This window comes from Terrapene carolina, unplaced genomic scaffold (genome assembly GCF_002925995.2).
Source record: "Terrapene carolina triunguis isolate 2854851 unplaced genomic scaffold, T_m_triunguis-2.0 Scaffold96, whole genome shotgun sequence".
In the NCBI taxonomy this organism is placed as follows: Eukaryota; Metazoa; Chordata; order Testudines; family Emydidae; genus Terrapene; species Terrapene triunguis.
The window spans coordinates 78,841,814-78,863,530 of record NW_020664447.1 but is presented as its reverse complement, the minus strand read 5'-3'; the positions used below and the strand labels follow the sequence as shown (position 1 = coordinate 78,863,530).

The following is a 21,717-nucleotide window of genomic DNA, read 5'->3' as shown; positions in this document are numbered from 1 at the left end:
GGGAGGCCTCGCGAGTCCTTGATCTCGATCCGCCGACCCCCGCATCCAGCCCCTGCAATCCCGAGGAAGCCGCCGGAGCAGCAGCGGTGGTGCCCCCGTGCAGCGAGGGGGGAGCAGCACGCACCGGGCCTGCAGCAAGGGACCGCGGAGAGCAGGATGGCGCTGGATTTCCTAGCGGGATGCGTTGGCGGTAAGAGAGGAGCGAGGCTCCCCCGGCGCTGGGCCGGTGGACGGGCGAGTGCCTGGGGATTGCTGCAGTGATCCGGTTACATAAGCGGCTGCTAGCAGCGAGGGGTGGGAGCCGAGCCGGGGCGCTGGGGGCGCAGAGCAGGGGCCGCTTTGGAGGCGCACTGACGGTGGGGGGTGCACAGGAGATGGGGGTGGATCAGACTCCCCGCGCCGGGGCGGCTGGGGAGAAGGAGTCCAAGCGCTGGCGGGTCCTTCCCCGCCCTGCGGGCTGTTGGCGTGGCAGCTTCGCTCTGCCAGCGCCGGGAGCTTGACGCCTCCGCTCGCTCCGCGCGCCCTGAATGGCTCCGGCTCTTTGTAGGGGCCGGGCTGGGCCCATTGTCTCAGCCCGCGGTTGGAGGCTGGAGCGTGCGCGGAGCTGGTGCAGGAGCAGGGGATGAGTCAGCGCCCAGGAGTCGGGTTTCTTCGCGGAAACGCGATTTCTGCTCCGTCCAGGGCCGCCAAGAGCAAAGGGGGGAGCTCGAACAATGAGCCGCACCTCTGTCCCCTCCTTCCGAACTGAGCATCATACCCTTCTCCACAGCTGCTCCCCAACCCGGTCACCTCCTTTGGCGCACGTCCTGAGTCTCCTCACCTCCCTTTGCCCCCCAGAACAGCCACCACTTCCGCCCTCCCTCCCAGTCCCCCCACAACGTGCAAACCCCTATGCTGAATCTGCCCCTGCCCGGGGCCTCCTGTTCCTTGTGCGCAATACACACCCCGTGTAGCTCTTACACTAACTTCCACTGCCTGCCCACACGTACAAAGGGGACTCTCATTCCTGCTGATCACATTGATGGGAAACGTGCCTAGATGCGGCATTAGCTGCTTTCTTAAGCTTACGTACTTCCCGTAGCAGGGGGATGCCAGGGCAGGTGGGAAGGCCCTGCAAGGGGGTAGGGTATGGCACCCGCTTGGCAATCTGTACTTGTGTTTCTTTCACAATTGTGCGCAGCCTCTAACTTCTGTGTAGGGAGTTGCTTGCCTGCCTCTGGCAATAGCTGTGAACTCCAGAGAGCAAGAGATCTTATCTCTGTTAGAAAGAATAGAGGCTTTTTCCATTAACAAGTCAACGACTAAGGATCAGTGGGCCATCTGAATAAAACAACGCAAGTGTAACCTTTAGCTTTCTCCCTTGGAAGAGATGTTAAATGGTTAGCTGACTGATGGCAGTAAAACCTTTACATAGAAGGTAGAGATGGGAGGGAAAAACACTATTGGAATCCACTGCTCTGTAAATGAAGTATATAGTCATCAGGGTGGATTTCAGGAAGACTCGATATAATCATGGATTTCTACATAAAAGTGTATCCTTGTTGGTTGTTATAACCTTAATACATATTCTTCACAACTCAGAGATAGATGAGACCCAGTTTGGGCCTGCTGCCATTATAGGTTTTCCCTTCTAGTGAGAGAATGGTATGGTAGATCTCAAATCAATGAAGGCTATACTCAGGGTATGTCTACACTACCCACCGGATTGGCGGGCAGTGATCCAGTGGGGATTGATTTATCGCATCTAGTCTAGTAAATCTAGTCTAGACGCAATAAATCGACCGCCCTCTCCCATTGACTCCTGTGCTCCAGCGCCACAAGAGGCGCAGGCAGAGTCGACGCAGTGAAGACACCACGGTAAGTCGATCCAAGTATGTCGACTTCAGCTACGTTATTCACGTAGCTGAAGTTGCGTAACTTAGATCGATTTTCCCCCTCCCCTCCCCGTAGACCAGGGCTCAGAAAGATCTCAAGACTTCTGGAATATGCTGCTCAATCAGTTTCACTTTTGTTTCTACTGTCTGTCCCTCCCTTCTCACATTTATCTCCAGAACACTTCTCCTTGTCCAGATCTATTTCGCCCCCAACAATCTTCTATTCATTTAGCTTTTTGAAACTTCTAGAGAGAGGTAAGGGATTGAAATCTCTGTACACTCCTTTGCAGAGGGACAGTAGGGTTGAGGTCTGTTATTTCTCACCTCTGTATATTTATTTATTTCATTTAAAAACATTTTTGCTGTTAACAAGCATGTTATCTCTGGAGACACAAATCCACAGTTTGAGAACTGCAAAACTAAGCATCTCTGATGGTATCTTCTAGACTTAGCACTGAGTCCCATTGGGTAGATGGAGTATTTAGGTTAATCTTTCTATACAGAAGCCCCTGAAACCCCATAAGATTGGGTCCCTAGTCCGTGAATTATTGGAACTCATTTTAAAAAAAACTTTTCTTAAACATTACATGAATATATTGTTTCATACTTTAGAATTTATAATCTCTATTCCATGATGAGATATCTTTGAGCTATAATGATTGCTTTTTTCCTCAAAAAGCATTTTATCAAAAAATCTGATTTAAATAAAAAAAAATCATTTTTTATTTATTTATTTTTTAAATCATTGATTTTTATCCACCCTGATAGTTGTGCTGTAGGGGATGTGCTAGATCTTTAACACTATACCTTCTGATTTATACATCAGAATTTCATAGAGGATTTAAATATAGTAACTCCTCACTTAACGTTGTCGTTATGTTCCTGAAAAATGTGACTTTAAGCGAAACGAGGTTAAGCGAATCCAATTTCCCCATAAGAATTAATGTAAATGGGGGGGGCGCTAGGTTCCAGGGAAACTTTTTGCACCAGACAAAAGTCTCTCTCTCATATAATATACACACACAGTATAAGTTTTAAACAAACAATTTACTACTGGTACACAGTGATGATGATTGTGAAGCTTGGTTGAGGTGGAGGAGTCAGAGGATGGGATATTTCCCAGGGAATGCCTTACTGCTAAATGATGAATTAGCAATTGGCTGAGCCCTCAAGGGTTAACTCTCACACTCTACAAGGCAGCAGGAATGGAGGGAGGGGAGACAGCATTGCAGACAGAGACTGTGTGTGTGTTGCACATTTCCCCTTTAAGTATGTTGACCCACTCTTAAGTACACTGCCTTGTTAATTAGATCAGCTTGCTGAGACTGCAGCTGCTGCTAGCAAGCTCCCCCTGTCCTGAGCCCTGTCCTATGTCCCCCCTGCTCTATGGAAGATGGGGTAAGTGGGGTGCAGGAGCAGGGGGGAGGGGGATACCCTGACATTAGCCCCTCCCTTCCCCCCTGCACAGCAAGCAGGAGTCTTGGGGAGCAGCTCCAAGGCAGAGGGCAGAAGCAGCACATGGTAGTGTGGAGAGGCACAGCTGAACTACCGGCAATTGATAGCCTGCTGGGCAGCTGCTGCACAGGGAACTTAGGGGAGCGGGGAGCTGATAGGGGGGCTGCCGGTCCACCCTGGTTCCAAGCCCCCACCAGCTAGCTGCAACAGGCTGCTCTTCCTGCAAGCAATGGACAAAGCAGGCGGCTGCCAAAAGACTTAGAAGGGAGCATTGCACAACTTTAAATGAGCATGTTCCTTAATTGATCAGCAACGAAACAACGTTAACTGGGATGACTTTAAGTGAGGAGTTACTGTACTTAGGGTTAGATTCACAAAAGGACTTAAACACCGAACTCCCACAATAAGGCCCCAGTGGGGAGTTCTCTCTCCTTGCTTCTTACTAAAACAGCATAGGCATGTAACACCAAGAGAGGGCATGCAGCTGAGAATCCCAAACAAAGGGAGGTGCCTTGCTGCAGCCTAGAGTTGGGCCCTTATCTCCAAGAAAGCGGCAGAGCTTATCACAGGGCACTTGGCTTCATCTTGGCCCTTAGCTAGGTTAGGTAAGGAGCCATCTAGTATGCAGGCTTTTCATGACTCCTATTCTTAGGCACCAGTGTCTCCCCATTTGTTGCATAAGAAGCCTAGGTGCCAAGATCAGGCTTTGTGAATCCCAGTGACTTTTTAGGCACCTGAGAGTTAGGCATGGCAACACTCACTGTCACCATGCCCACGTTCCTTTATCAATCTAGGCCTTAGTAACTGAGGCCAGGTCTCCACTCAGAAGTTAAGCTTATCCATATAGATAAGGCTAGGTCAATGGAAGAATTCTTCTGTCAACCTAGCTAAGGCTTCTCAGGGAGGTGGATTAACTACACTGAAGGGAGAACACTTTGCATCACTGCAGTGAGTGTCTACACTGAAGGGCTAGAGTGGCACAGCTGCTCTGCACTAGCAGATCACGTGTAGGCAAGCCCTTAGTGTATTTAAACAATGTCTAATGGTACATGGATGAGTAAGGGTAAAGCCACCAATCATCATTAAAGAACTGTTGTCGCTGAGTTTTTTATACTTCATTACCCGAAGACTTTCTTTACAGGCTTCAAAATAGTAGGCAAAGAACCTTACGCCTAGTTCTAACCACGCTGTAGTGAGATGATCTCTTCACTCCATTCAGTTAGGACTCGAGCAAATTCTATCAGGAGTACTGTGTTGGGACACTGCTTTCCACCACATCTGGAAAGACTGTCAGCCTATTCTTACAAGAAGCCTTGTTTGTCTCAGTTTTGCTCCTATCCAGTAAAGATCATATATACCTGACAATTATTTCCACTTCAAGGAAATCTGTCACTTCTACATGGACGTGCCTGTGGTACCACAGTATTTGCCTACTGGGGATGACGACGTCCATAGATTTTAAGGCCAGAAGGGATCATTAGATAATGTAGCCTGACCGCCTGAATAACACACCACAGAATTTCACCCTTTCTTTAGCCCAGTGACTTGTTTGACTAAAGCATATTTTCCAGAAAGCTATCTAGTCTTAATTTGAAAACATCAAGAGACGGAGAATCCACCGCTTCCCCTGGTAATTTGTTCCATGTGTGGCCTGCCTGTAACAAAGTGCACCTTGAGTTACACCTAGAGTTACCAGCTCATTCTAGGTCTACTGTAGCATTGGATTGCTGTAAGGGAAAAAATGCTAGATCGTACAACCATAAAACTGCCATTTATCTTGTTGCAGGTGCTGCTGGGGTGCTAGTAGGACATCCATTCGACACTGTTAAGGTGGGTTGATTTTGAACAGGTTTAATTTCCACACTCTAGGCAGAAAGGAGTGCAAAAGTATTTACAAGGGGGAAAAAATATAAACACCGGCATTTCAGAAGCTTAAGCCTGATGGTCCAAAACTTGAAGCAATCCTTTTCAAGTATTCTTCTAGACTTGCTGAAGCCCCAGATCTTTAAAAGCAAATGAAAACCATTTGAATGTAAGATTCAAACCAGTAACAGGACAGAGTTTAAACTTAAGAATTTAGATCCAGGCTTGCTTCCCTGCAGCTGTTTATCACTGACCTCTAAAACTGTCTGTACCCTCTCTTGTAATTTAATCTTATTTTGTTATGGGCTGGAATTTTTCCTTTAAAAAAAAAAAAAAAAAAAAAAAAGTTTTCCTATTCACTCTGAAAGCATTATTTGTTACATTGGCCAATAGTTATATCATTAGTGCATGAAGCAGCAGTTTCACAATTTGACACACTGTTTTGGGCTTCTTTCCTTGAAGAGGAAAAAGAATCTGTTTACCTTCCTAGCCAGAATTGATTTTTCCTTTGAGAAACTAATGACTATCAGCTGTTTGTATCGTATGCAGATAGACTGAGATTTAGGATTCAAGTAGCTAGAAATAGAAGGCATATTAGCCAATTCTGAAAATACTATGTCTCTTGGAAAGTCAATGAGGCTTAGGCTCCTAAGTGTCTAAGTCACTTTTCAAAATGGGATATAGGCACTTTGAGAGTTCTACTCCATCTAGTCACCTGTAAAGGCAGAATATAGTCTCCCAATAGAAGATATACCCAGTAATAAATTAATATACTGTACTTGATAACTTTCCCCTCTACAGAGCATGCCATCTCACATTATGCTTATTAAGTTCAGCACAAAGCTGGATATCTAAATACAATAAATAAGGGAAATATCTGAAGACTATTAAGAGTGTGCATCGCCCTATTACATATTTTAGCCACATGGTTTATTATTGAAAAGACTCTCATATCTACTGGATATTAAGTTCCTATCAGTCCAATGAAAACTGTTCACACTTCAGGATATGTTAACCTTCGCTATTAAACAGTTCGGCTGCATTTCACTAAATGCATTCTCATTGATTGTATTACTTAAATTTGCAACTATTTTTAGAGTTGGTGCAGAGGAAAAGTACTAGGGCCCCACACCTACAAAGATTTAATCATGCTTAAATGTATGGCTTGTGTCTAGTTTGATTGACTAAAGTGGAACTACTAAAATACATGCTTAACTTCAGGTTTGGGGAGATGTTTAAGTCAATGGAACTACTGAGAGGATATAAAAAGCAAGTGCTTAAGTCTGAAGGATTGATACTCTAGTGTTGAATGTTCTAATAGTTGTAATTTTTTTAAATTAATCATTATTTAATGTGCAGTGAGAGCTGGATTGGCCGTAGACTAACTTTTATGACAGTTCAATGGAGTATTGTCAATTTCTGTAATTGTTTTAATAGTTGTTGCTTTATTAAATCCAGGGTAACTTATTTTCATACTGGTAGAAGGAAATAGTACTTTCCTACTTTTTCCATACTGGAGAATACAATACTAACCAGTATTTGTATAATCAGCCAGTATAATCACTATTAAAGTATGGGGAAAACTAAGAATTTGTAACCGGTCTTTAAAAAGAGAGAACTGTTTATAAAATGCTGTATCTTATGTGTTCTGTTAAGATTAACTCTACAGGACTGATGGCTAATTGGATTGGTGTTTTTTTGTTTTGTTTTTTTTTTAACTATACTAAAGTGTTAATACACTAATTTAAAAATGGGGAAGCTGCATTAATAGAGCCAGAATTCTGCTTCCTCCTCAACCTTTAAACCTTTTTGCCAGCAATCATGCTTCATAAGGGCAAAAACATGAGGGAGAGGGAAGGTGGGATGGGGGAGAGGAGGGGAGATGGTGGAAACACATAGGATAAAGAATTAATTTCTAAAATCATGCTAAAACCAATCAAACAGATTTTGAGTCTAATCTCAAAAGTGGCAAACTCCCTTTCCCTGGTTTGTTGATGTAATGTGTAAAATTGCTTTGTTGCTTTTAACTGCCTTTACTTTCTGAGCTAGGGGCTGTCTTCATTAACAGCAAAAGTGTTACTTTGTTGTAGATGACAGATAAGCCTCATCACTGGAGAGTTACCTAGTAAGTATAGACCAGGTGAACACTTCTGTTTCTCTCAGTCTTAATTTATTCCAAAATGTATGATTAGTTCAAACAGACAACCTTATATAGTTTTTCTCCCCCCACCCCCTTTTAGTTTTAAACTGATGTGTCCCATTACTAGTGTTTTGAATTGGAGGGAGTGGGGTATGAGAATCCCTTTTTAATGGGAACATTTTTAAGTCTATAGATTTTTCTTCTGAAAGTTTCTGGTGTGCATTTCTCACCATGTGCTTAAGGTTGTGCACAAAGTGGTTGTGAAATTGGATCTTGGGCACACTTTCAATTGATCTGTTTCATCCACTTCTTAAATTTGGAGGGCATATGTTTAGTTTAGACATATCTAAAATGCACCAAACTTGTGCACACTTAATATTTGCTTTTTTTTGCTGCTCACTCTTTGATATCGTAAAACAAATTTTCAGTAATTGTAAAGTGAAGTTACTTTTGGGCCTGCCTGTTTAAATCACCATGAATTGTCAGATGCAGGAAGGAGGAAGATAAGAATTTATCAGCAGATTAATGATCTAGTATAATTTTGTAATAAAACCCACCTCTGCGCAGACTCTCATAAGCCAAATTGCATAGCATAAAAGCATCAAACTTTATTTTCTGCTCAAAATATTAAAATGTGGCAGTGAGCCATGGATAAATTGCATTTATGAAACATTTACCTCCACTGTGCCAGTTAACACATCTCTGTCCTGACTAGTTCTGACATTGACAATTGACGTGTCTTCAAACAGCTGCCATTTAAAAAACAAACAAAATCCCTCCCATCATATCTAGATTTGGTGTTTTTATGCCCAATTATACTGGCCTAAGGTTTGAGAGGTAGTATTCAGTCCTGTCCAAGTGATAGGTTCAAGGTCCAATATTTCAGTTAGGACTAGAAACTGAAGCTTTATACCAAGGATTCCAATGTGGATACAGAGCACACTTTTGGCATCTTTTATCTGCAAACACTTACGTATAGAAAAGTTATTGGGCAGTGAAAGGTCTTAAACTTAAGTTATTTCCTTTACTTCCAAGGCCTATACAGTTTGGGACTCATTGTAAACCAGGTAACTTGGCTTTACAGCCAGGGGATATGAAAAATAGTACCAATAAAATTAAACTGATTGCTCTTTTATTCATGGTAGTGTAGTATTAAATTTATTGGCATTGCTCGGAATGAGCGTCCTAGCTCACTTAACGGCTCTGCTACTTGTAACAATCCCAAATTAAGGCTGATAAATCACACACACACACACACACACACACACACACACACACACACACACACACACACTAAATTTGTTAGTCTCTAAGGTGCCACAAGTACTCCTGTTCTTTTCACACCACACTATCACCTATTCAGTAATCTGTAGGAAATTAAGAGGCTATGATCTCTTCAAATCACATTGTAAACTTAGTTCAGTGTGGTTTGTAACTGGTTTAATATTTCTCTGTACTGCAATATTTTAACAAGGTCTCTTCCCTGGAGTGAGTTGTCCTGCCATATGGCAGGCTAAAAAAGGTGCTCTTGTGCTTAGATAGTTCAAACCATCTTTTGCTTTTAAAAAGTGACCCTTGACATTTAGTTTGCATATTACATGATCTAGTTCTTACTTTGAGGAAAATACTAATGATATTTAACTTGGAAAGTAAATTTTACTGTCTCTTTAAAAGTGAAAACTAAATACGAAACTTTAACAAAAAACAAACCTGGCCAAAATCCTTTCCTGACCCACACGTTGCCTTCACTATCATAGATATTCTGCTGTTGCTGTATGCATGGGTCTTCCATTGACACCGATGGGAGCTTTAAGCAGATAGGGAGAACAGTTACTGGATTCAAGAATCCATCATGCAAATTGGAGAACTACGGTATCTAGAATTAAAACTTCTTTTAAAAAGCATGTTTTGCTTTGAAATTGCAGCATATTGGATGGCTAATAGGTATCCCCTCCCAAAAATGCTCACAACCCTGCACTCTGATAAACAAAGACAAAGTTCTAGCTTTATCATTCTAGCCAGAATCAATGTTAATTACTGGAATATGGCTTTTTACATGTGTGTATCTGAGTTTAAAAATGTTTATAAAGTGCAGGAGACAAATTGGGGAGGGGGGGGTCAATTTGAAGTCTTAAAGGAGTGGCCTATAAATACATGAGAATATGGGGCCTTCCTCCCACACCCTATCCCTTCTCACTCCACACACAATTACAGTGGCATCTTTCTGACCAAAAATATACTGTTTCAGTCTAGAAAAACTATGGGTAAAGTGCATGTTGCATAGGGAGTATATATAAATCCGAGTAAATAAAGATCACTTAGAGCACTGTAGCTTAGAAATATGCTTTATAAAGCTTATTGAACCCTTAAGTTGGCATTCTGCCTTTAAATCCTGGGCCTGCTTTTTTTATTTTGAAAGAGCCTTGTGATTATTTTTTTTTTTTGGGGGGGGGGGGGGGTGCCCAATTTGAGACACCTTAGCAGTACCCGATTTTTCAAAAAGTGCTGAGCACCTGTGAGAAAAATCAGACCTCATTAAGGTGACTTAAGTTGGGCATCCACAAACACTAGCTTTTTTTTTTTTTTTTTTTTAAATCTTGGTCCAGACATTCTAAAATTGTTCATTTGAGGACTGATAGTATGTCATTGGCCACATTTCATGCTTAGTTTGTAGATCAGTTATAAAAATTCTCCATTACATCCCAAAGCGTTGACAAATATCATTAACATCTAGGTTAAGAAAGCTTTGGTTTTTTAGCGTGGGTGAAACCTATTGCCAGTTTTCACCCTATTGCACATTCAAAATGGCTAAATATTTCCCATTTTTTATAAAAAGGACTTAGTTTAATGAATGCTTTCCCCCAGGTTTTATCATCATCTTAAAAGCAATCAACTCTGAACATCTCTTTTTAAATGATTTTACATTGCCATTTATGGCATTCTGGTATCTTTACTGTGTGCTTTGTGTAGACACTACTGTAATATACCTCCATATATAGGTACCAAGCACTAGTGTACCAGTTACATCAATATTGCCATACAAATAACTTCTTCTCACTAAACTTCTTGTAGGTGCGCCTTCAAGTACAAAGTGTAGAGAAACCTCTCTACCGTGGGACCTACCATTGCTTTCAATCTATCATAAAGCATGAATCAGTAAGTAGCCAATTGCTGTTTTATACAAGGATAAATAAATGTATTTAATGTGATTAGAAAAACTATGAAATGGTAGTGTTTTACATTGATCTTAATTGAGCTCCAGATGGTGAAACTCTCACATTTCAACAGGACAGGTTTGTTATCTCTGGAACTTCCAAACAGTTAAGAATTTGCACCAAATTTTTTCAAACCTGGTTGTCAAAGCACTGGAATGACCTGTAATCTAGATGTCAAATGCATAAACAAGATCCAGTGGTTGGAAATCGAAGTCAACAAAGTTAACGCTTTGGAAATAAGATGCAATTTTTAAAGAAGGGAATTAACAATTGAACATTTTAAATCTCTGTGGAGGGTTCATCACTTGGAGCAATGGTCCCCAAACTGTAAGGCATGCCCCCCTAGGGGGGCATGGAGGAAGTTCAGGGAGGCATGCGGTGGGCCCCAGGCCAGACCCCACAGTGTGGTGGGGAGGGAGCACCGCAGCTCGCTCCACCCCCAGATGTAGCTACTCTGCTGAACCAGCTGCAGTAACCGAGGGGGTTTAGACAGATTCCATTACTGGGGGGGGAGGAGTGTGACAGGAAAAGTTTGGGCACCACTGACTCGACGTCTTTAAACAAAGACTGGATGTCTTTCTGAAAGATGCTCTAATTCATCCACAAGTTATTGGGCTGGATACCACAGATTTCACTCAGCTATTTTTGTATGTATAATACAGGAAATCAGACTATATGATCATAATGGTCCTTGTGACCATTAAGTAGATATGAGAACTTTAAACATTTAACTGGCAATGTTCTTATGCTGAAAGATGCTTTTTGGAGTTCTAGCTGTTGATCGAATTACTGCTTAATGCAGACAGACAATGTTGTACTCCTCTACCCCGATATAACGCAACCTGATATAACACTAATTCGGCTAAAACGCGGTAAAGCAGTGCTCCGGGGGGGGGAGGGGCTGCGCACTCCGGTGGATCAAAGCAAGTTTGATATAACGTGGTTTCACCTATAACGCGGTAAGATTATTAATTATTATTATTATTATTATTATTTTTTTTTTTTTTTTTGGCTCCCGAGGACAGTGTTATATCGAGGTAGAGGTGTACTTTGTAGGGAATCTCTGCCACCAGCCACCTTGTTGAGAAGTTGGAGCAACAGTTGTACAAGAGCTGAAGAGAAGCTTATTTTCTATGCAGTCTTAGAAAATCATTTACACCATTCTTAAATAGCATTTTGTTTTTAATTTATTTTCTAGGCATTTGGACTTTATAAAGGTATTGGGTCACCAATGATGGGACTTACCTTCATTAATGCACTTGTGTTTGGCGTTCAGGGAAACACAATCCGTGCTCTCGGAAAAGACACTCCTCTAAACCAGTTTCTTGCAGGTTCGGCAGCAGGAGCCATTCAGTGTGTGATCTGCTGCCCTATGGAGTTAGCTAAGACAAGAATGCAACTTCAGGGAACAGGTGAATACAATCTAAGGTCAAAGAATTACAAGAATTCTCTAGATTGCTTGGTTAAAATCTACCAAAAGGAAGGTTTGAGAGGCATCAACAGGGGCATGGTTTCCACATTCCTAAGAGAGACACCGAGCTTTGGCTTTTACTTCCTGACATACGACTCTTTGACCAGATACCTAGGCTGTGAAGTGGAGGACAGTTACATCATCCCCAAATTGCTGTTGGCTGGAGGCATGTCAGGAATTGTATCCTGGCTGTCTACCTATCCTGTGGATGTGATCAAGTCCCGGCTTCAGGCAGATGGAGTCAGAGGAGTTGTTCAATACAATGGAATTCTGGACTGTGTTAGAAAAAGTTACCGTGAGGAAGGTTGGAGGGTGTTTACAAGGGGTCTTACTTCTACACTTCTCCGAGCTTTCCCTGTCAATGCAGCTACTTTTGCCACTGTCACGGTGTTTCTTATGTATATGAGGTCGGAAGAGAATCTACATGAATGTGAGGCAGGTCCAGCAATCCAGCAGCCTTCAAGCTTGTGAATTCATTGTTCAGTGATCTAACACATCTGTTACATGTTTATTTTCTGGAGTTCATTTTACAGGGCTTATTTTTGTAAACATTTTATCTATAGAAATTGTGTAAATAAATTCTATCTGTATAAAGGCTGTTACTTAGGATTTCATCTCATCACTTCTATAAGCAGCTTATTGCCTTTTATAATGATCAAAATGTGTTAATCCAGGCAATGTAGGGATCTGACTTTAGAAACATACTGTACAGACACTGCTGCTCTATCACTACCTATGGTCTGGAGAATCTTGTAATACCAGAAACCAGGTTTTCTTCCAATCATGTTTTGAATGACCAAGTGGATCATATTGTTTGAATACAAAAAATGCTCTTTTGTATTTGACTGGGACACCTGTAGCCTTTATTAGAAGTCATGGTTTACTATGCTGGAGATGTTACAGAGAACTCTTAAATGTTTAAGGCATGGAGTAGCCTTCAGCTACCCACATCTTTCTCCTTGGCTTTTGTAAATTTTAGTTTAGTTATTTAAGTAACTTCTCTCACTTCCTTCTATACACAGATGTATTTCTTGTTTCATTGTGCTTAAAAGGAGCATTTGAACCCCACCTACATTTGTTTCTTTAAATTGCAGAGTTAAGGAAACTCAAGGCAAGTGAGGTTGATGGCATGATTTGCTTTTACTTTCACTTTCAACTTTATTCATTTTTGTGTGTGCATGGAATGTGTTAACTAGGTTTAGTGCAAGCAGCTTTTGTTCTTCTGGAGAGGTTTATGTAATTACATGCCACCGCTCACCATTCTCCAAACAGGCAATATGGCAGTCAGTGATGTGTAATACGAAGTCCTTTCTTAGTTACTGCTCAAATTGTTAAACTGTTGGGTCATCACTTATATACTTTTTTTATATAGTGGTGAAAATACACAGAGGCATAGAGGTGGAGGTTCCATATGCCACTGTGGAGTAATGGATAGGGGTGTAATGCCTAAGAAAGGGGATTAGGGTTTGGTATTACATTAAGTTCTTATACTACACTGTCCTGACTTTGTGTATTTGGTTACAGTGCATTGGGATAAAGTCATACTGAAAAGGGTTCTGGAGAACCTTTTGTAACATTCACCAGCTGTTATATTTATAGCAGTGTGCCCAAAAGGGATTACTTTAATGGCTTTAAACAAAATTATCCAAAATTTTGGATAAGAACCACAATTGCTTGGCACAAACAGATGAAGGGGAAGCATGTTAAATGTATCAAGCTTGCTCAGTGAGATAGTGGATGTTGAACATGTTACACTTCTGCTTGGGACAGGTGCAATATGTGTTTACACTTTTTAAAAAAAACTTTCAGTTCATAGCATTTTGTACTGTAACACAATATGCTGGAGAAACCTGTAAAACTGGTATGTCTCTATATACCTTGGAGGTATGTTGGATGTTTTGGTGCCTACCTGCACTGAGATTCAAACTGAATGTGAAACGTGTCTGCTAAGATGTATATGCACAACAATTCAGAGCAAAGACAATTACACCTTTGTACAGTATTCTGTATTTACTGTAATATAAACTTACGGAATAAAATTTTTAAAAATTTTGACTTCAGTCCTCTGCTCTTTTTATAAATAGAAGTGACCCTGTGTTAACACTTCTGTATTTAAACACCCTTTTGACTTGACTAATATACCTAGCTTCCAAAAGGATTGAAAGAGGCACACTTTCTTTGCCTAAAGGAATTTATTTTCTACATATGCTCCTGATAGCAAAACGTATAGCAATGGGCTGTTTTCAGCATGAGTGTAAAAGCTGAACTAAACTGATCGCTTTAAAACAGCAATGCTTTAAGGTATGTTTCAAGTTGCGTACTAATAATGCTTTTTCTTTTTTTATGGCCAGAAGAATAGGGTGACCAGACATCCTGAAATTAAGGGCTTTGTCTTCTGTGTATGTGTGTGTGTGTGTCCCTCCCCCCCCATTGATTTTTCACTTTTGCTAACTAGCTGCCCAACAGAAGTGTGACTGGGTACATAGTACCTCCTTACACAACCGCTCTGGGCCTACTGTTCAGTGTTATTTTATTGATGACTTCCCTTATTCTTGTTAGCTGTGTTAATTCTCCAGAACTAGGCAGGCTTGCTGATCAGCAGAGTTAAGTTCTGATTGCAGACTCAATTAATGGTATTGATGCTTGAGCCAGAACTAAGTTTGCTTTCCAGATTCATGTGTGACCGTGCAGGGCTAGTTGCTTTTTTGGGGGGGAAGCTTTTCTAGTAAAGTGAAGCAAACTCATGGAAGAAACACTGAGAACTCAGTAATGCCACTTTCAGAAGTATGATTGTGCTTTTAAAAGGGATGTATAGTTAGATCATGCTGTTACTGGGATTCCTTCAACGCTTACTTGTATAATATTTAAAATGTCTCAGCATGGCTTCTTTACATTCCAGCTAAAGGAAAAATAGATCTGGTTACAGGCTAAAAACCTGACTGACTACATGCTGTACTTCATGGAAATGAAAAAAGAATGATGTTGCAGGATAAGAAATCCACTTGGGATGAGCAGGCTTCTGATGTGTGTTATCTGACCTATAAAAGGAACATGATCTACTAATTCCTACCAGCAATGGGGTGATCTCCATGACTGTTCACATTTCCTTACATTTAGTGATGCTTGGCAAAAGGAGGCTCACGTTTGGCTTGGCAGAATTCATCTGTGGTTGGCACTTTCCCCAGCCACATGGAAGACTAGTAATGAAAAGGAACAGTTGGCAACCAGTTTGACTAGACTTGCTCCTCCTTTTCCTTTACTGTTGGAACAAGCCATGATCTTTCAACCATTGCCCAGGCTGCCGTACTGCTTCAGTTATCACAGCAGTGGCACCTTGGAAGAACTGCAGGGAGGAAGCAAGAGGCATGGAATGAGTTCATGCAGCCTCCTCAGAGCAGGAGAACTTCCTTCCCAGAGGGAGGAGGGTTGTGACTGTAGAAGGGGTAATATATAGCCACACTTTGGAGGGACAGCACACCACTCTGCTCAAACCACACACTTGCAAAGCCCACTAGGAATAAAAACTGAAATAAAACTCAACCCCCCTCCCCCCCCAAAAAAGTTTAATACTGCTACTCCTGTGGTGGCAAAGGCAGCTCTTGCTCCAATATTGTGAGCGAGCTCCACAGAAGAGGCTGTAAGCCAGTTGCCAATTCATCTTGCATGCCAGTTAACTGACAGAGAAGGTGGGTGAGGTAATACCTTTTTATTGTGCCAGTTTCTGTTGGTGAGAGAGAGCTGTTTTCAAACTTGCACAGCTTTTCTTCAGCTCTGTGGAAGTTCAAAAGCTTGTCTCTCACCAGCTGAAATTTGTCCAATACAAGGTGGCTGAGGTAATATCTTTTATCTCAAATATCCTGGGACCATCAGGGTTACAACAATGGCAGTTATTTGACAAACATTTGTGCTGCTTCTAACTATTAAAGCAAGTTAAGCAACAGCTTAAGTCCTCTCAATGGGATTCAGAGTTTGTTTGTGTCTCAGTTGATTTCATTTTCCTGTAAGATGTTCAAATACCAAGCAGTAAATCAGGATTATTAGACAATTGGGCACACATCTCCACTATAGCATGCTGTGTGCCTTCATCTAGCTGAGATGGAGGAGACATGCACCAGCAGTTAACAGCAAGTCAATTCAGGGTCTATATCAGAATATAGCTCATTGCTCTCAAATTATGTTTAAAAAAACCCAAAGAGTTCTTGGAATTGTTGTAGGGACCGTGTTCAGCTATCTTTTCTATTTTTATTAGCTTTCCCTTGCAGCCTAGTGTAACAAAATGGGTGAGAGAGGACGGAGAACTTCCATTTAAACTAGGTTTTAGGTTTTGGCTACTAAAGCAAATACCACAACCTACCTCTTATAGAGTTTCAACTGTAGCTCTCAAAGTGCTTTACAGAGGAGATAAGTAGCATTAGCACCTCACCTACCCTCTTTATTTAGAAAGAAATGGGACAATTTAAGCATGAGTTTGGGGTACAGCCCTGAACTGGAAACTGAATTAAAAGGAAACTCTATGCTCTTATTGCATAGGAAGGCAACTGTTGAAATTATTTCCTTTTTCACCCATTTAACATAATGTGCAGATAGCAAGACCCAATGGTGGACATCAAAAAGACCAAGCAGGCCCCCTCAGAACATTGTTATAGACAAGGGTGTGCTCTCAACTCCCATTTTTACTTATTTAGCAAAATACAGTGGCACATTTAATGTCTTATGACTTATTGTTGGGATACTCCTTTTTAAAGGAAATACAAACATCAGATCCTTATTCCTTGCAAACGCAGCTCTTCGATGAGGTGGATGAGAACACAGGTGTTGGGGCAGTACTTTCTAACATTTCTTCTTCAAAAGTTTCTCTATCTCAGTAAAATCTCTCAAATGGGGTTTCTGGGTATACTGCTGTGTAGACTAGTAGCCTTAGATAAAAGCTGCTCTAAAAGACTTGATATCATACCCCAGGCCTCTAGGTAGGTAATTTTCCCTGAGTTACAGTGGGAAGGGGAGAAGCAGAGACCATTTCACTTCTGTGTCAAGGTCCCACTGCAGTCAAACATCAGTAGAAATAAAACCCAGGAATCACCTCCCAGTCCTTTCCTCCAACCCCCAGAGAACAGTTCCTTGATACTATTATTTTGATGGAATGCGGCAACAGCAGGTATCTACAATTAATTCAAGGGACAAAGACAATAACCCAAAGTGGTGGTGGGACTAAAAAAAAAAAAAGACAGGTCTGACCAGAGACCTTAATAGATTTTGTGTGTCTTTTAAAACAGTTTAATTTGGAAATTGTACATAACACAGATAGAACCCTAAAGTACTATTTTTCACAAAGCATTTGAGAGGTGAGCTGTGGAAAGTCCTATACTGTCTGAAGTCTACTCACTTATCAGATTTCATCAAAATATGGATTCACTACTGCTCTATAGCCATTATCATCTAATCTTTAAGATTGTACTCCTACAGTTATTTTGTACAGCTTATGTTGAAAATACAAGAAGATAAATTCATACATATGCATGAAAATAAAAGTAGTGTGTATTTAATACAAAAGTGGTGTTCACCTAATACAAGTAAGGTAACAGACTGGGCAGAACCAGGAAGGGATTCCTTTTATAGTAAAAATGATTGAGGATAGTACAAGACTGGTTTTCAACATAGTACATAGCCTCCTCTAAGTAATATTTATAACCATGCATAGGTCAGCAGTTACTGCGGTGGTGGTATTGTGCCATATGCAAGGGCTGGGTTATGAACGCTGAGTAGATGGGTTTTAAGTTTCCCATTCTAGCCTCACATCAGTATATCACACAGTTAAGTTTGGTGAACTAGTATTGCAAAGTCATCTTATTTCAAACTAGTTTGGGACCAGAAGTGGAGATGGCAAGTTCTCCATAAGTAGCCAACCTAATCTCCCCAACCCCTTTTGGAAAACTTACCTGATCTTAAGTTCAGGACAATGCACAATATGTTACATCTAAACATAAATCTGTACTAGAATGTCAGTGGCCAAATAATTGAAGGACACATTAGCCAGAAATATTATAGGTATGCAGATACTATTTAAATTCTCCAAGAATAGAAAACAAAATATGGGTGAACTGAAGCAAGTGACAGTTCTTTAGTTCTAAGCTTCATTAAACACTTCCACATAAGGCCAAATTTTATACATTAATTCTCCCCCTCCACTTTCCCCCTTTAAAGTTAAATCTATCGAATAGGCCTAAAACAAACTTCATGAGCACATCATTGTGCCCATCACCCCTAAGGTCAAAGAGCTCACTGTGCCAGCACGGACTGTCACAGAGTTTTCAGGGAGCACTTGTTTCCCTCAGCAATAACAGTTTAATCCCAAATACAGTTGCAGTTAAACAATCTAGTGTTTAAGAAACAGAAATGCACAACAGCCAAAGGGAAACCAGTTAGGGGACAACTACAAAAAGCCTTACTAGCAGTCAGGGGATCAGTTTGTAACCTCTTCAGGGCAAGGATTGGCTCTTACTATATATTTGTACAGCACCTAGCACAAAAGGGGCTCTGGGCAATCCTGGTGACAAATTAAATATTAATTTATGCAACTGGGCCAGTCCTAAGAATTGGACACTTCCTGGCATGTGCCTATGGTCTTTTCTTTACCTAGAAAGTGTGGCAAAAAGAGGATTAACAATTTCTAGATAGTATCTATGTGGCAAGTCTCAAGCTGACTAAATAAATTTAACTACACTTATCTAGTGTAGCCCCCAAGGAGATTACCTAGATTCCTGGGGCTCTGTCTGCTGGCAGCTCCGGGAGGGGGAGCCAAAACAAACTCAGAGTCTGTTCCTCCCAGGAAAGGGGAGAAGCCATTTTGGAGTCAGTGTGGAGCCAGCCAGAGCAAGGGCAGGACTGGGTGTATGGAGAGTTATTAAGTCCCAGGCCTGCGTGCAGGGTTCCCCCTGAGAACTGGCCTCTAGGGACCAGAAAACAAGATCCCTCAGCTGGGTTTTTCCTTCTCCACTGGTGATTCCCAGTTTGTAGAGTTTTGCTTGGAAACTTTCCCAGCCAGGCTGAGTTAGCCCTCCAGCTCCCTAGAGGAGACCAGTCACCACATGGTCAGCTCTGCTCTGGCTGCTAGTCCAGGGCTGCTGCCTGCTGTGTGTGTCTCTGGACACTGGGCTAGGAGACTACAGTTTGGATTTAGTACACCTTGAGCCCTGCACCCCTTTGTGGTGAGGGGAAATCCTGGGACCAAAGCAGCCTGATTCCTGCCTGAAGAAGATCCCTGCCAGCAGAGATCAGCCCCTCTGCAGTGACTGAGGAGTCCAGAGTCATCTCTGAACCTGAGAATCATTCATTTTATTAAAGCTAATGTTAAAAAAATTATATAATACATAGGTTGAGAAAAGAGTGTCTGTACATCTGTGTATAGTGCTTAGATTATCCACAAATACAAAGTTTGTTTTAAAGTCATAAGATACATATAGTGCATAATCAGTAGGTGAATGAATTTAAGAATACAGTTTAGATATCTAGCATCCATGCATTCGGGTACATTACTCATGAAAAAAGTTATACAGAGAGTTCGTGGCAGAAAGCAAAAAGTCTCATGCGCTCATGGCTCCGACAATCAGCGCGTGAGTTTGGACCTTGTCGCCCGTAGCTCTCAGAGTGTCGGCCAGAGGGGTATATTTCTCCAGCGTCATGGAAAGCCGGGGTTCTGTTTTCAAAGGGCACTGTGACTTTAATATTACTTTTTCAGTTGAGCAATTGCTAACATTGACACAGGGAAGTGGAGAGAAAGTAGGGTTACCATTCGTCTGGATTCCCCCGGACATGTCCGGCTTTTTGAGCTAAAAATAGCATCCGGGGGGAATTTGTAAATGTCCGGACTCCCCCCCACATGCAGAGCGCGTGCGGCTAACAGGGCAGCCAGCCGGATGGTGCCACTTACATGGGGCTCCGACAGCCAGAGAGAGCCCCTCCTCTTCCCCAGCAGCTGAGAGCACTCCCTCCCTCCCTGGATTCGCAGATCGCCTCCGGCAGTCTGGAGCTCCTCTCCCGCTCCTCCTTCACTGCTGCCCAGCATGCCGGGACGAACGGCTCAGGCCGTTCCTGAGCAAGTTCACAGAGACGTTAGGCGAAGGCCAACAACAAGGGGCCCAGGGGGGCGGAGAAGGGGCAGGGAGGTTTTGGAGGGGGCAGTCAAGAGACGGGGGGGTCGGGAGTTCAGGGGGGATTTCTGGGGGGGTGGATAAGGTTTTGGGCAGTCAGGGTACAGGTAGGGGGTAGGGTGGTGGGAGGGGGGTCTTAGGGGACAAGGAAGGGGGAGGCTTAGGTAGGGGGTGGGGTTCTGGAGGGCAGTTAGGAGCAGGGGATCCAGGAGGGGGCAGTCAGGGGACAAGGAGCAGGGGGGGTTGGGAGTTCTGGGGGCGGGGCTGCCAGGGGGCAGGAGTGGGGAGAGGGATCGGAGCAGTCAGGGGACAGGGAGCAGAGGGGTTTAGATGGGTCGGGAGTTCTGGGGGGGGCTGTCAGGGGGTGGGGAGTGGTTGGATGGGGCATGGGAGTCCCAGGGGTCTGTCTGGGGGTGGGGGTGTGGATAAGGGTTGGGGCAGTCAGGGTACAGGTAGGGGGTAGGATCCTAGGGGGCCAGTTAGGATGGGGGGAGGGTCTCAGGAGGGGGCAGTCGGGACAAGTGGCTTAGGTAGGAGGTGGAGTCCTGGGGGGCAGTTAGGGGCAGGGGTCCCAGGAGGGGGCAGTCAGGGGACAAGGAGCAGGGGGAGGGTTGGGGGTTCTGAGGGGGGCGGGAAGTGGGAGGGGCAGGGGCGGGGCTAGGGCAGGGCGGGGCTCCTCCGGTCCTCTTTTTTGCTTGCTGAAATATGGTAACCCTAGAGAAAGGCTGGCTGTGGGATTGCAAATTGTTTATGAGACACTGAATATTGAAATGTAATCCTCCAATGAGGAAAATGCTTGATAAACTGCATGTAGTAAGACTGCAGTCTCATGAAACTGAAATTCACACATTTTGACATTTTAGATCCTTAACCTCAGGGCCTTAATCTGTACTGCTTTACAGAATGCCTTTTTGTTAAAGGGCTGGACAGTGGCTTGTGACAGGGTGGCAGTATTTGCCCCCCACTAGCAAGCATTGGTAATGCTGGGAAAGAGTTAAGTGGGTCCTGATGGCTCATTGGGTCCTGTCTAGATTCTAAAAATGGGTGGTGTATTTAGTAAACATTAGCTAACACATGTTAACCAAATAAGTTAAACACTTTTGTCTACACTATGTGTTAAGTGGTGTGTGATTAACAAGTGTTAGCTAACATGTTTGGTAAACACACACCTCATTCTTCTAGATATAGAGGCAGGAAGCCTCAATGGGATGCAAGGGAGATGGGAGTGGCTTAGGCTCTAGGTGAGATTTTTGCAGGAGTTTTAGGAGAGCCAAGCCTGGGGAAAATGCTTGAGGTGATTTTTTTTTTTTTTTTTAAATCCATACGTGTTTTTGTTAATAAAGCCAATGCCCATCAAGAAGAGGACCTAGAAGCTTTCTGTCCCCTAACCCTGTGGGCAGGGGCGGAGACAAGCTAGGGCACAGCCCTCCTCCCCCAATAATCAGCAGGGGCACAGAACTCCTCCAGCCCTGGGGCTGCAGGGGGAGAGTGAGCTCCTCAGGCCCTGGGGGGGGAGCTGACAGCTCCTTCAACCCTGGGGTGAGAGGACACC

At 42.8% G+C, this 21,717-nt stretch overlaps 1 protein-coding gene across 4 annotated transcripts; it reads left to right on the top strand.

The window, feature by feature from the left end:
- Nucleotides 1-142: 142 nt before the first annotated feature.
- On the top strand, nt 143-14,073 carry SLC25A29 (solute carrier family 25 member 29). 4 transcript variants are annotated; one of them, XM_026651255.1, is made up of 5 exons: nt 143-190; nt 5,116-7,317; nt 9,090-9,204; nt 10,405-10,488; nt 11,746-14,073. In XM_026651255.1, the coding sequence occupies exon 5, from the start codon at nt 11,779-11,781 to the stop codon at nt 12,487-12,489; it is 711 nt and encodes a 236-aa protein (XP_026507040.1). In that variant the 5' UTR covers nt 143-190; nt 5,116-7,317; nt 9,090-9,204; nt 10,405-10,488; nt 11,746-11,778; the 3' UTR covers nt 12,490-14,073. The 4 variants fall into 4 exon arrangements, with proteins under 4 accessions (XP_026507040.1, XP_024052218.1, XP_026507042.1 ...); XM_024196450.2 differs by lacking the exon at nt 9,090-9,204; XM_026651256.1 differs by lacking the exons at nt 143-190; nt 9,090-9,204 and having other exon boundaries at nt 5,116-5,159; nt 7,283-7,317.
- The last annotated feature ends 7,644 nt before the right edge of the window (nt 14,074-21,717 follow it).